We start from the raw sequence: 12,808 nt of genomic DNA on the forward strand, positions 1-12,808 counted from the left end.
CCTTTAGGGCTATGCGACAGTGTCACAAAAAGTGATTCTCATAGACTAAAACAAAACATAAACAGGTTATTAACCCCATAACGATAAGTTTAAGGGACACAGGTGTAGCATTGTGAAGTCTCTGTGTCATCACATCCCCTGCTGTCCCCCCTCTTGTCCCTCCCCTTTTACAGGCCGTCGGCAAGACTGTGGTGAGAACAAGATGGTGCTGCCCAAGGGTTTTACTCCTGGTAAAGACCTGCACAGTTCAACAAGACTGTTGCATTTTCAGTATTTACTCCCCCTCCACCTCCTCTTCTTCAGTGCCATTCATCCCAGTGTCTCCCATGTGATGTCAACTTATCTTAAATGGCACAGCTGTTTTCCTAACATGGTCATGTACTAACACTGCTACAAACTGCCTTCACTAATACAAGACAGTACTGACATATAATAGGAGTCTTTGAATGGTTGCATTCAAATGTATAAACTCAAATACGGTGATGGTTCTTAAAGCTTACTGCTGTTTTGCTTTAAAACTAACAGAACTTTATTGTTTGCAATCACGTTGGCGCAATTTATAAATGCTGTGCAACAAGTAGGGCTGGGTGGTATATGGAATATTCATAATATGCTTGCAGTGATTTTAAGGAAGTAGACTAGTTTCGCAAATCTCCAAGTCTTGCGACTTATGAGTATGAGAGCTAATCAAAACTCTGATTCAACAGTTCATTTGCATCATCACACAAAAGTATTTACTGAAGTCCCCGCGTGGCATTTTGCATGTAATAAAATTTGTGTTGTCAGTTGAGGCTAAGTTTTAATTGCGATTAATTGCATAATTTTTGTAGTTAATTGTGATTAATCGCAGATTTTGAAAGTGCTGAAATTGGACTCTAAATATAATTATTTTCCTGTCAAAATGCATTTATTTCCTTCTTAGGAAAGAAAACAAAACAATATGTAACAATATAATGCTTTATTAACATTTCCCAAACAAAGCCTTCAACAGTATAAAGATAGAAATGTACGAAAATAGCAACAATTAATGTTACATTAAACATTTCCCAAAGTCTAATTGGGAGTTTAACTAATTAAAAGAACAAGTCTCCCCATAGGTTGCTTATTCATTGCAGTAGGCATTAAATCTCTTAAACTCTCATCCTGCTCAATATTAATTAGCCAGCAGACTGTGGCTTTCCACTTTGTTACAGCAACTGTGAAACCACACTCATGATTCGTGTCAGGATGTCAGAACCAGCGTCAAGCACTGCTTTGAACTCCACATTAAAAGTGCTTGCAGACAAAAACATCTCATTCTGCGTTTTGGTGATAGTTAGACTTGACATGCTTCTGTGGTAATTAAATTGTGCATTACAGAGGCTGAAAAATACATGATTTCTGTCTCAAGTTCCATCTAGGCTTGTTTTGTAGAACAAATGGCATTAAAAGCTCCTTTTTCCATCACTTTACCACTGACACTGAATCACTTTTTTGTATGTTTGTGGTGTGCGCGTCACTGTAATGACTCTGGGCGGATACATTCCCAAGGTTCAGCCCTTCTGACCAGTGTTTAAGCTGGTTTATGCTATAATAATGGTACATGCATTATTCGCGATTAAGAAAAATGAACGCGTTAAACTTTTTTTAATTAATCACATACACTGACACGTTAACACAGCATTTGACAGCTCTAATTAAAATATTTTTGTAAAAGTATACATGTAGTTAAATATTGCTGTTGACCCTTTCAAGGAATGGCCAAGCAAATACAGTTATATTGAAAGATATATTGAATATCATCAAAAAGCCTGTAAAATATTGAGACTGACTATATCACCCAGCCCTATCAAAAAGTAAGGTTACCCAGAGTCTAAGAGAATGATAAAAACAAATGTACCTAACTACTTACTAAGGCCACGTCTACACTAGTACGGTTTTGTTTGAAAACACATTGATTTCGCTACATTTATGCTTCATCCACACTACATCGGCATTCGCCTCCACCAAAAAACTGAGGATTTTGAAAATGCTCTCCATTCCTGCATACTTAAGAAAGCTTTGACACTGGGAAACTGAAAACTGAGTTTTTCACACAAAAACGGATTTGTGTTGGATGTGGCCTAAAACTAATAATGGAACACTTATACTTATACATTGCTGTCTCATAATGACATTTTACTTGTAAGTGTATCTGATATAATATATTCAAATGATCCAACAAAGAAAGTGAAATATTTTAAAACTGCTGAGCTCTAGTACAATTAAAGCTGGACGATAGCTTGTTTATATACTCCGTTCTTTCCTCTGACTTGAGTCACTCTGGCTTTCTCAGACCTGGTGGCAGACCTACTGAAGGAGCTGTCCAATCACAACGAGCGAGTGGAGGAGAGGAAGGGGGCTCTAATCGAGCTGCTGAAGATTGCACGCGAGGACAGCCTGGCTGTGTGGGACGAACATTTTAAAACCATCCTATTGCTGCTATTGGAGACACTCGGGGACAAAGATGTGAGAAAATACTACCCAAATGCATAATATAGCACACATTTTTAATTGACACATTCTGTATAATCCTAATGTCTTATATATATCAAGAATCATAGGCTAGCTTTAATGAGTTTGTCTAAGTCATGTTGTGCTGTACCATACATGTGCCAGCATTGTGTGCCGGTGCTTTTTCTTGTCTGTGTGTATTTGTAGTGGTTAGTAATGATAGTATGCATTCTCTCTCATTCAGCACACCATCCGAGCACTAGCTTTACGGGTTCTGAAAGAGATACTAAGGAACCAACCAGCGCGCTTCAAGAACTATGCAGAACTCACCATCATGAAAACACTAGAAGCCCACAAGGACTCTCATAAGGAGGTTAGGATCAGCCCTCTCTAGGAATTCATTCATATGAATATGTAATTACATCATACATATGACACTGGCTACAGTGTCATAGATTTCCTAAGAATCCGTGACATGCGTTATTAAACAAAAATACCAATCATTTTACAGTATATATTGTATTTCAGTGAGTTGTAGAGTAGAGTTTCATTTTCTTAGTTATCGCAATCATTTAACAGTGTTGTGATGTTTCAAAAGAAGGTCTTGTTTTCTAGAATGTACTGTTGAAATGTATTCCTTTAAGCAACACCCCAGTGTCACCATAATAGCCCTCACATGTGGCTGGCCAGGTGACTTTTCTTTGTACGGGGCCTTATTAAGAGAGGAGCAAGCTGATTGGTCTCTTTAATGCCCAATTCCCACTACTTAGTAGGTCCTCGTGGTGGCGTGGTTACTCATCTCAATCTGGGTGGCGGAGGACAAGTCTCAGTTGCTTCCACTTCTTAGACCGCCAATCCGCACATCTTATCACGTGGCTCGTTGTGCATGACACCGCGGAGACTCTGCATGTGGAGGCTCATGCTACCCTCCGCGATCCACGCACAACTTACCACTCGCCCCATTAAGAGCGAGAACACCTAATCACGACCACGAGGAGGTTACCCCATGTGACTTTACCCTCCCTTGCAACCGGGCCAATTTGGTTGCTTAGGAGACCTGGCTAGATTCACTTAGCACACCCTGGATTTGAACTCACGACTCCAGGGGTGGTAGTCAGCGTCAATACTCGCTGAGCTACCCAGGCCCCGAAAAGCTGCGATTTAATTAAATAAATAAATAGTCTGCTTGTTCTGCATGCTTCAAGGTGAATGTGTTAAGCCAGTCACTCATACACTGAAAACACTGCATCATGATCATCATGTCGCTCTCTGATTGTGTAGTAAATGACAGAGAGCAGAGTGCTCATTCACTGTAAAGCGCATACAGACTGTATTTATTTTATTAAATCACAGCATTTTGGGGTTTGATAATCAATACTGGGCCATGTAGAGAACTGTTTATCCAGAGATGAGAAACTACTATCAAAAACACACAGAAATGCTTGATTTAAAATGGACATGTGAACTAGGTGAAAAAAGACACAAATATTTAACTTCTGCATAGTAATCTAATGTTTACCGTTATTAAATAATAATAATTATAATAATGTATTCAAGTGATATCTCACATCTGTGATGTTCCATTGTGCAGCAATTTATTTGACAAAAATATATCCAGTGTTGTTTCGGATTGTGCTGTGAGGATTTTGATTAAAATAATGCAATGCTATGTTGAAAAATTTTATTAAATTCAAATAATTCTAATATGATTTTTAATAAAGTTTTAATGAATTCATTTCATTTGATTAGACACCATTTTGATAATATCATTTAATTAAACTGTTGAAGACGAAATTCAGAAAAAATAACCATCCAATAACCAAAATATTCATCGTGACCTCTTGTGTTTTTGCTTACATTTTAGACTCTTTGGGCACATAAAATGTCCTGGGAAAATAAGAAGACAAACTAAACATGAGGAATGGCTTTAGTAGAGATAACAAAGACTGCTAGATACAATAAATATGAATGTGCAATAACTATTTTTGTATGATACAATTAATTTATGATGTATTATTGCTAGAGCTGTCGAAATTAACATGTTAGTACATGTTATTTAATTACATTTGATTAAAGTGTTAATTGCCGTTAACCCATTTATTCAGTTTGCCATTATAACTATTTGATTCTGTCCTACACAATACATGATTCTAAACATGATTACATCCATAAAGTGTGTGAAAAGTTGTTATATTATTTAATAATTGCAGGTTTTATTTACTTGTTGCCTTTCCTGTGTGTTTTGATGCTATTTAATAAAACAGAAATGTACAAGTGAGAGGAGTAAAGAGCGTTGTGGCATAAATCTTTATGTTTAGTGTCAATTCACACAAATTAATGAACCTAATAATTAAACATAGGCCTAGACTGTATTAAAATGTTGTCTATATAATTATGCGATAATCGTAATTAAATATTTTAATCTTTTGACAGCCCTAATTATCGCTGTTCTGTTGTCTAAAATCTGAAATGATCTAATCCTTTCACATTAGACTGCTGAGTGAATACAATAGTGTTACAGTCATTTGTTTTTCAAAAATTGTCAATTCTTTTTTCCTCAAAATTACTAAAATAATCGTTCATTGAATTGCTAAGGAACGTAAATCGTTAAGTGGAATCGGAATCCGATCCAGAATCATCAAATTCCTTGTGATTCCCATTTATAAATTATATTCTGGATGTTGCTCAGGCAAACAGAAATATGCTGAAATTGTTAAACTTCACAAACTCCCTCAAGTGACATCCTGATGTTCTATTTGCAGGTGGTAAGGGCGGCTGAAGAGGCTGCGTCTACGCTGGCCGGGTCCATTCACCCAGAGCAATGCATCAAGGTGCTGTGTCCTATCGTACAGACTGCAGACTACCCCATCAACCTGGCTGCTATTAAGATGCAGAGCAAAGTCGTTGAGCGCATTGCCAAGGAGTGTCTGCATCAATTGCTGCCAGACATCATCCCTGGCCTCTTACAAGTGAGTCCTTAAAGCTGATGGCAGCATTTCTTTGATTAAAATTTACTTCTTTCACTTTAGGAAATTATATACATTTTCCAATCCCTTGTTGACATTTTGTGATGTACTTGCTATTTATTCATTAACTGTTCCCGGAGGTCTACAAGAACCTTGTAATGGTGTGTGATTCTGCAGCCCTTTCGGTAATTTGATCTTTGATCGCCCTGGTACAAATTTTCATTGGAAACATTCTGCCTTATTTGTACCACAAACTGTACCAGAAAGAGTTCGTTGCCCCCACCTCACTGCTCTGTCACTTTTGCACTCTTCATGACATGCATGTGTGTGTGTGTATCTGTCTGCAGGGCTATGACAACACTGAAAGTAGCGTTCGCAAGGCCAGTGTGTTCTGTCTAGTGGCCATCTACTCTGTGATTGGTGAGGAGCTGAAGCCCCATTTGGCGCAGCTCACGGGCAGCAAGGTATTATCACATGCACACCATCTCAAAGTCCTCTGTATGGTTTCACCCCTGTTCAATCTCTTTATCATGCTACCCTCTATTTATTTGTTTCCTCCTGGTTTTGACTGATTCAAGTGTTTAAACTTGACCCACTTTCACTGCTCTCTCGGTCTCTCTTTCCCTCTTTGTCAACTCCAAGAAACTCAATTTCTAACAAAACTAGAGGGATGAAACTCTCAAAAACACACACAAGTCACATATCACCCCCCAAAAATGTATTCTGTAACAAGAAAACACTATTTTTAGGACCAGTGTGATTATTTTCCCCCATGATAATTAAGCACTTTTACTGTGAAATTCAATAAAGATTTTTGTTTTGTTTTTATGCATTGTAGTAATGAGAATTAGGGGATGAAGTGTGCTTAATTGTCATAAATAATATCACAATGTAAAAAAAATTTAATGGTACTGAAAAAAAGGGCTTCATTTTATTGAAGCAAAATATAGTTTCTCATGACATGAGGGTGAGTAAATAATGACAGAATTTTCATTTTTAGGTGAACTATCCCTTTTACAGCTTACTGCAAGAAATGTTTTTTTATTTATTTTCCCCTTAAAGGAATATTCCGTGTTCAAAACAAGTTGAGCTCAATTGACAGCATTTGTGGCATAATATTGATTACCATAAAAATGTATTTTGACTCGTCCGTCCTTTTCTTTAAAAAAAGCAAAAACTTGGTTCCAGTGAGGCACTTACAATGGAAGTGAATGGGGCCAATAAATAAACGTTAAAATACTCAGTTTCAAAAGTTCTAGCCAATTTTACAACTTTGCTGCCATGATGATGTAGTCAACAAACCCCAAAACCCTCAAATGACTGTAAAAATGATGATTTAAACAACTTTACAGATCAAATAATACACGTTTTAACAGAAGAGCTAATGTAAGTGCTTTTATAAAATTATAAGCTTCACATTTATGACTTCAAACCCTCCAAAAATTGGCCCCATTCACTTCCATTGTAAGTCCCTCACTGTAACCTCAATTTTTGCTTTTTGTAAAGAAAAGGAGGGACGAGTCGAAATTATTTGTTGTGGTAATCAATATTATGCCAGAAATGCTGTCGATTGATCTGAACTTGTATTGAACCCGGAATATTCCTTTAACATCTGATTAGACAATGCAGAAGTAAACATTAACCCAAACCTTCTTAAATAATGCAACTAGAGAGTGCAAATAACTTGCTTTCCTCTGAGAGAGCAGTCAGTCTGTATTAATCAGTATTAAAATTTGCTATTTTCAAATTCACTTTTCTGGCTTTTCACTCCACAGATGAAGTTGCTAAATCTGTACATTAAGAGAGCCCAGACGACCAACAGCAACAGCAGCAGTTCTTCAGACGTGTCTTCTCACAGCTAGCCGGATAGACTCTAATCCGTGCCCTACACCTGTGTTTGGAAACAGTTGTGCCTCCTCCAAACATCCTTTTTATTGCTTTATCCCAATCTTGCTGGATTTTCCCAGGAGACATGCATTGCTCATCGCAATCAAACTTTCTTTTCATCCAGCTCCAGGAAACCTCTTTGTTAATCTCTCATATGTCTTTTCATCTGTGGAACATTGAATGTAAAGGGGTTTGGATGGAGGGAAAAAAAATGCATGCTGACGCTTTGATAGGGAACAGATCTTCCATGATTGGCAATGCTTCCTTAATTGGAGCAAACAGGCTTTCTTCAACTTCTGAGGAGGTGATTTGTTAACTACATTTAAAAGTAATAACTTATTGATGTTACAGTGGCGTTACAGGCTCAATTCACTGGTTTGGATTTTAAATGGGCACAGTTGGGTTAGCTAATATATCAATTGTATCTCAGTTAATGCTAGTGTAGCATTTGGCTGGCTGGGTGATACATGTAAAGAAAAGAGGAAAATTTGTAGGTTTGGCTACAGTGACAACCATAAAATGTAGGGCTAAAAGAATAGCATTCTTGTATCAATTTTTATTTCTTGTATAAGCAAGCTGACATGGGACCGCAATATCACACCCTCAATGTTGAAAATGTAGGAAATTGTTTGTGGGTTTTTTTTCCCAAGTCTTTAAGAAGGCAATTGTAACACCTTTGCATTAATTGTATTCGCATGAGTGATTATGTGTTCAAAATGTGGCACAAAAAGGCCTCACTACGGAACACAAGAACAAACTTCTGAATGTAGAGAATTTTTTCTTGGTCTTTTGAAAAAGTGTTTTTGAAAAAGGTTTTGTGAGTAAATTATAAAGAGCCACTACAAACAAGGTCATTTTTAAAAGTTCTCAAATGCTTGTCACTTCTATGGAAAGGAGTTCATCCTCAAACAATGAATGAAACCCATTTACAGTCTATGTTCTAGGAGCAAGAAGATTGTGATGGAAAATTTGAAACTGCTATGCCTTACGTTCATTTTTTCTGTGTTCAAAACTCAGACTGTTAAGAAACAAATGTCCACAGGCATTCTCACTACAATGTTAAAGTACGATACCGCAAGTTCGCCACATGTCTTTGACACTAATGAAAACCCTCTATTCTGTCTGTAAAACTAGAGGTGATCCGTTCTCCAAGTAGTCTGGGCTCTATTTTTCCTTGTCCATCTGCAGAATTTTGCAGTGCTGGGAGTTTAGTGTTTTGTACATACATTTTAATCATTGCTTCTCACTCCCCCACTGAAAGAAAATAAGGTAAAAATGGTGTTGCACTCTTTTGCACGTTAACAAATAGCCTGCATGTTTCGATGACGTAACCATCCTGTGCTGACCTAGGTTTGGCTGTTTGAGAAAACGTGCCACCTCTGCAGATGGTTGGTCTGTAAATACAGTATTATTATCGTTATTATTAATATTTTGCCCATGTGGGGAAGCAAGCAAGTCCAAAACTGAAATGGGAGCTGACCAAAATGTCTGTTTGTCCTCAGACTGTGAAACCAGACCATATTTGAAATTAAGGACAGACACTGAAAGCACCCTATTCTCATTTAGTGTTATATTCTGGGGCATGTGGCTTTTATTGGTATGCTTGGTGTGTGCATATCCTTGTTTGATGCAGCATTTCTTTCTAATAATTTTTAACTGATTCAGTCCAAGATTTTGGTTTAAACTGGGGCTACTCTCAAGGAAAAAGCCAATCGTGAGGTTCAACAGTGCAAGTATTAATTTAAAAGCTCTCTGAGTTTCCTGAAATGTTGACACGGTATTCCATCAAATTGTTTACTAAGCATGATAGATTTTATGTTTTGTCATTGGACACTGATACACTCTTGTATTTATACATTTATGTTATTTCCTTCACTGTCCCAATGTACTTTTTTTTTTTTTTCAAAGGCTTGTAATAGATTTACAACAACTCAAGTTAGCCCTAGAAATAAAACAACCAGAAACAATTATTTATTTTTTTCATCCCTGAAATGCAGCTGAGTTTGTAATTTTGTTGTGTAGCTGTTCAGTGTGCTATGAAGCAACTGTGGAATGCATTACAATTCATGCACCAATACATTTATAAACATGTGTGACGATGTGTACTCAGTCCAGTGCTGTAAATATTAACAAAGTGGGGCTTTTGTATGTCCCTGTGACAGTGATGTCAAGCCTTTCCGTAAATACAGGTGTAAATACAGTGCATCCGGAAAGTATTCACAGCACTTCACTTTTTCCACATTTTGTTATGTTACAGCCTTATTCCAAAATGGATTAAATTCATTATTTTCCTCAAAATTCTACAAACAATACCCCATAATGACAATGTGAAAGAAGTTTGTTTGAAATGTTTGCAAATTTATTAAAAATAAAAAATCACATGTACGTAAGTATTCACAGCCTTTGCCATGACACTCAAAATTGAGCTCAGGTGCATCCTGTTTCCACTGATCATCCTTGAGATGTTTCTACAACTTGATTGGAGTCCACCTGTGGTAAATTCAGTTGATTGGACATGATTTGGAAAGGCACACACCTGTCTATATAAGGTCCCACAGTTAACAGTGCATGTCTGAGCACAAACCAAGCCATGAAGTCCAAGGAATTGTCTGTAGACCTCCGAGACAGGATTGTATTGAGGCACAGATCTGGGGAAGGGTACAGAAAAATTTCTGCAGCATTGAAGGTCCCAATGAGCACAGTGGCCTCCATCATCCGTAAATGGAAGAAGTTTGGAACCACCAGGACTCTTCCTAGAGCTGGCCGCCCGGCCAAACTGAGCGATCGGGGGAGAAGGGCCTTAGTCAGGGAGGTGACCAAGAACCCGATGGTCACTCTGACAGAGCTCCAGCATTTCTCTGTGGAGAGAGGAGAACCTTCCAGAAGAACAACCATCTCTGCAGCACTCCACCAATCAGGCCTGTATGGTAGAGTGGCCAGACGGAAGCCACTCCTCAGTAAAAGGCACATGACAGCCTGCCTGGTGTTTGCCAAAAGGCACCTGAAGGACTCTTAGACCATGAGAAACAAAGATTGAACTCTTTGGCCTGAATGGCAAGTGTCATGTCTGGAGGAAACCAGGCACCGCTCATCACCTGGCCAATACCATCCCTACAGTGAAGCATGGTGGTTGCAGCATCATGCTGTGGGGATGTTTTTCAGTGTCAGGAACTGGGAGACTAGTCAGGATTGAGGGAAAGATGAATGCAGCAATGTACAGAGACACCCTTGATGAAAACCTGTTCCAGAGCGCTCTGGACCTCAGACTGGGTCAAAGGTTCATCTTCCAACAGGACAACGACCCTAAGCACACAGCCAAGATAACAAAGGAGTGGCTACGGGACAACTCTGTGAATGTCCTTGAGTGGCCCAGCCAGAGCCCAGACGTGAACCCGATCAAACATCTCTGGAGAGATCTGAAAATGGCTGTGCACCGACGCTCCCCATCCAACCTGATGGAGCTTGAGAGGTCCTGCAAAGAAGAATGGGAGAAACTGCCCAAAAATAGGTGTGCCAAGCTTGTAGCATCATACTCAAAAAGACTTCAGGCTGTAATTGGTGCCAAAGGTGCTTCAAAGTATTGAGCAAAGGCTGTGAATACTTATGTACATGTGTGTGTGTGTGTGTGTTTTTTTTTTTTTTTTTTTTTTTTTTTAAATAAATTTGCAAAGATTTCAAAAACTTCTTTCACGTTGTCATTATGGGGTATTGTTTGTAGAATTGAGGAAAATAATGAATTTAATCCATTTTGGAATAAGGCTGTAACATAACAAAATGTGGAAAAAGTGAAGCGATGTGAATACTTTCCGGATGCACTGTACACGGTATCAGTCAAAACGTTTGAATACACTCATTTTGTAGTATTATTTTTTCCACATTGTAGAATAATAATAAGGTCATCAAATTTATAAAATAACACAAATGGAAGTATGGGAATTATGTAGTTGGCAAAAGAAATAAAAACTCGAGATTAAATCAAAACTCTTATATTTAAGCTTCTTAAAATATTTCAAATGTAAAAGCATTCTCTTAACCAACTCCATGAGGTGGTTAAAGGAATATTCCGGGTTTAATACAAGTTAAGATTAATCGACAGCATTTTTGGTTCAATGTTGATTACCACAAAAATGTATTTCAACTTGTCCCATCTTTATAAAAAAAGAAGCCAAAATCTGGGTTCCAGTGAGGCACATATAATGGAAGCAGGGGCGTTGGAAGATCTGAAAACTGGGGGGCACATTTGCTGCACATGAGACATTTTCTGCATCTCGTTTCGAAGGCTGTGTGCTCTGGAGGTTGCATCTGTCGGTCGCATAAGTCACAGAGGCTGTCTTGTTTCAGAAAAGCGAGTAAAACACTATGAATGCAGCCTTTGAATGTGACCTTCTTTCACAGGAATTTGGAGGATGCAAGAGGTGTATCTTTTCTTTTTTATCTACGTCATTATAACTCCTAAAGTTTACCTCAGAGATTCCTTTCTCACTCAGTGTACTCGTGCAGGTTGAGAGCGATGCGTGTTGTCATAGCAACCATGATACTTTCTGTTTACGTTTGTCCTACGAAGGCTATCTCGTTTAAATGAAGCTAATTTGAAGTTGAGGACGCTCTGTATACCACTGCCTACAAAGGTCCTACCTAGCACCAGCCTTCGAAACGAGACACAGCCATTATTGGTCATTCATTGTTGCAGTGAACAAGACTAACGATAAAGAGGTCCGAGATTTAAAACATGCTAAAAGTTACCAAAGTGTCAAAGGTTTTCATCTGTTTAGCAACAACTTACAATAGTCAAAGATGACACTTTTGCTCAGGTCTTGACCCAGATACATTCATGTTGCCAACAGCTGTGTCTGTAAGCACTGTTGAGCTCATTAATATTTATCACGTTGTCTGCATTCACCCGAACTGATTTGCTGAATTAAAACGGGGACTGTGACGTGAGCGCTAGCCAATGGGATTACCACCTTTGAGTTAGTTCCGCCCACCGCCGAAGCAACCAATTGGCAGAGACTTCTGCTAGGTCTTAAAGGCTTTGTTTTAGACAAACCGCTGTACTTTTTTCCCATGCACTAACATTAAGCAAAATAAACTGATTAAAATTTAATTAGTATTTCTCAAAATGTGTGTGGGGGTTGGGGGGGTATGCTTAATATAAGTGAGGAGGACGTGTCCCTCTCAGTTATAATGGTTCCTATGCCCCTGAATGTAAGTGAATGGTGTAAACATTAAAATACTGTTTCAAAAGTATAGCCAAAAGCTGTTAACAATTTTTTCTTTTTCTTTTCTTTTTTTTTTTAAGAAATGGAGGGACGAGTCTAAATTATGTTTTGTGGTAATCAACATTATGCCACAAATGCTGCTGATTGAGCTTCACTTGTATTCAACCTGGAAGTTTCCTGTAAGAGGTTACATTTTCAATCATAATAATGAAGATATTTTGTAAAGAAATGAACATGAAGACAATTTATATTTGTCTACAGAAC

General features: G+C 38.1%; 1 protein-coding gene across 1 annotated transcript in view; it reads left to right on the forward strand.

The window, feature by feature from the left end:
- Positions 1-9,421, forward strand: part of LOC127446879 (CLIP-associating protein 1-like) — a 109,824-nt gene extending 100,403 nt beyond the window's left edge. Inside the window, exons 39-44 of the mRNA XM_051708183.1 lie at positions 174-230; positions 2,315-2,487; positions 2,717-2,845; positions 5,235-5,441; positions 5,786-5,902; positions 7,214-9,421. Coding sequence (XP_051564143.1) covers positions 174-230; positions 2,315-2,487; positions 2,717-2,845; positions 5,235-5,441; positions 5,786-5,902; positions 7,214-7,300 — 770 coding nt within the window. The 3' untranslated portion in view covers positions 7,301-9,421. The remainder of the gene's footprint in view (positions 1-173; positions 231-2,314; positions 2,488-2,716; positions 2,846-5,234; positions 5,442-5,785; positions 5,903-7,213) is intronic.
- Positions 9,422-12,808: the final 3,387 nt, after the last annotated feature.

The sequence above is a fragment of the Myxocyprinus asiaticus genome, chromosome 10, assembly GCF_019703515.2.
Source record: "Myxocyprinus asiaticus isolate MX2 ecotype Aquarium Trade chromosome 10, UBuf_Myxa_2, whole genome shotgun sequence".
NCBI lineage: Eukaryota > Metazoa > Chordata > Actinopteri > Cypriniformes > Catostomidae > Myxocyprinus > Myxocyprinus asiaticus.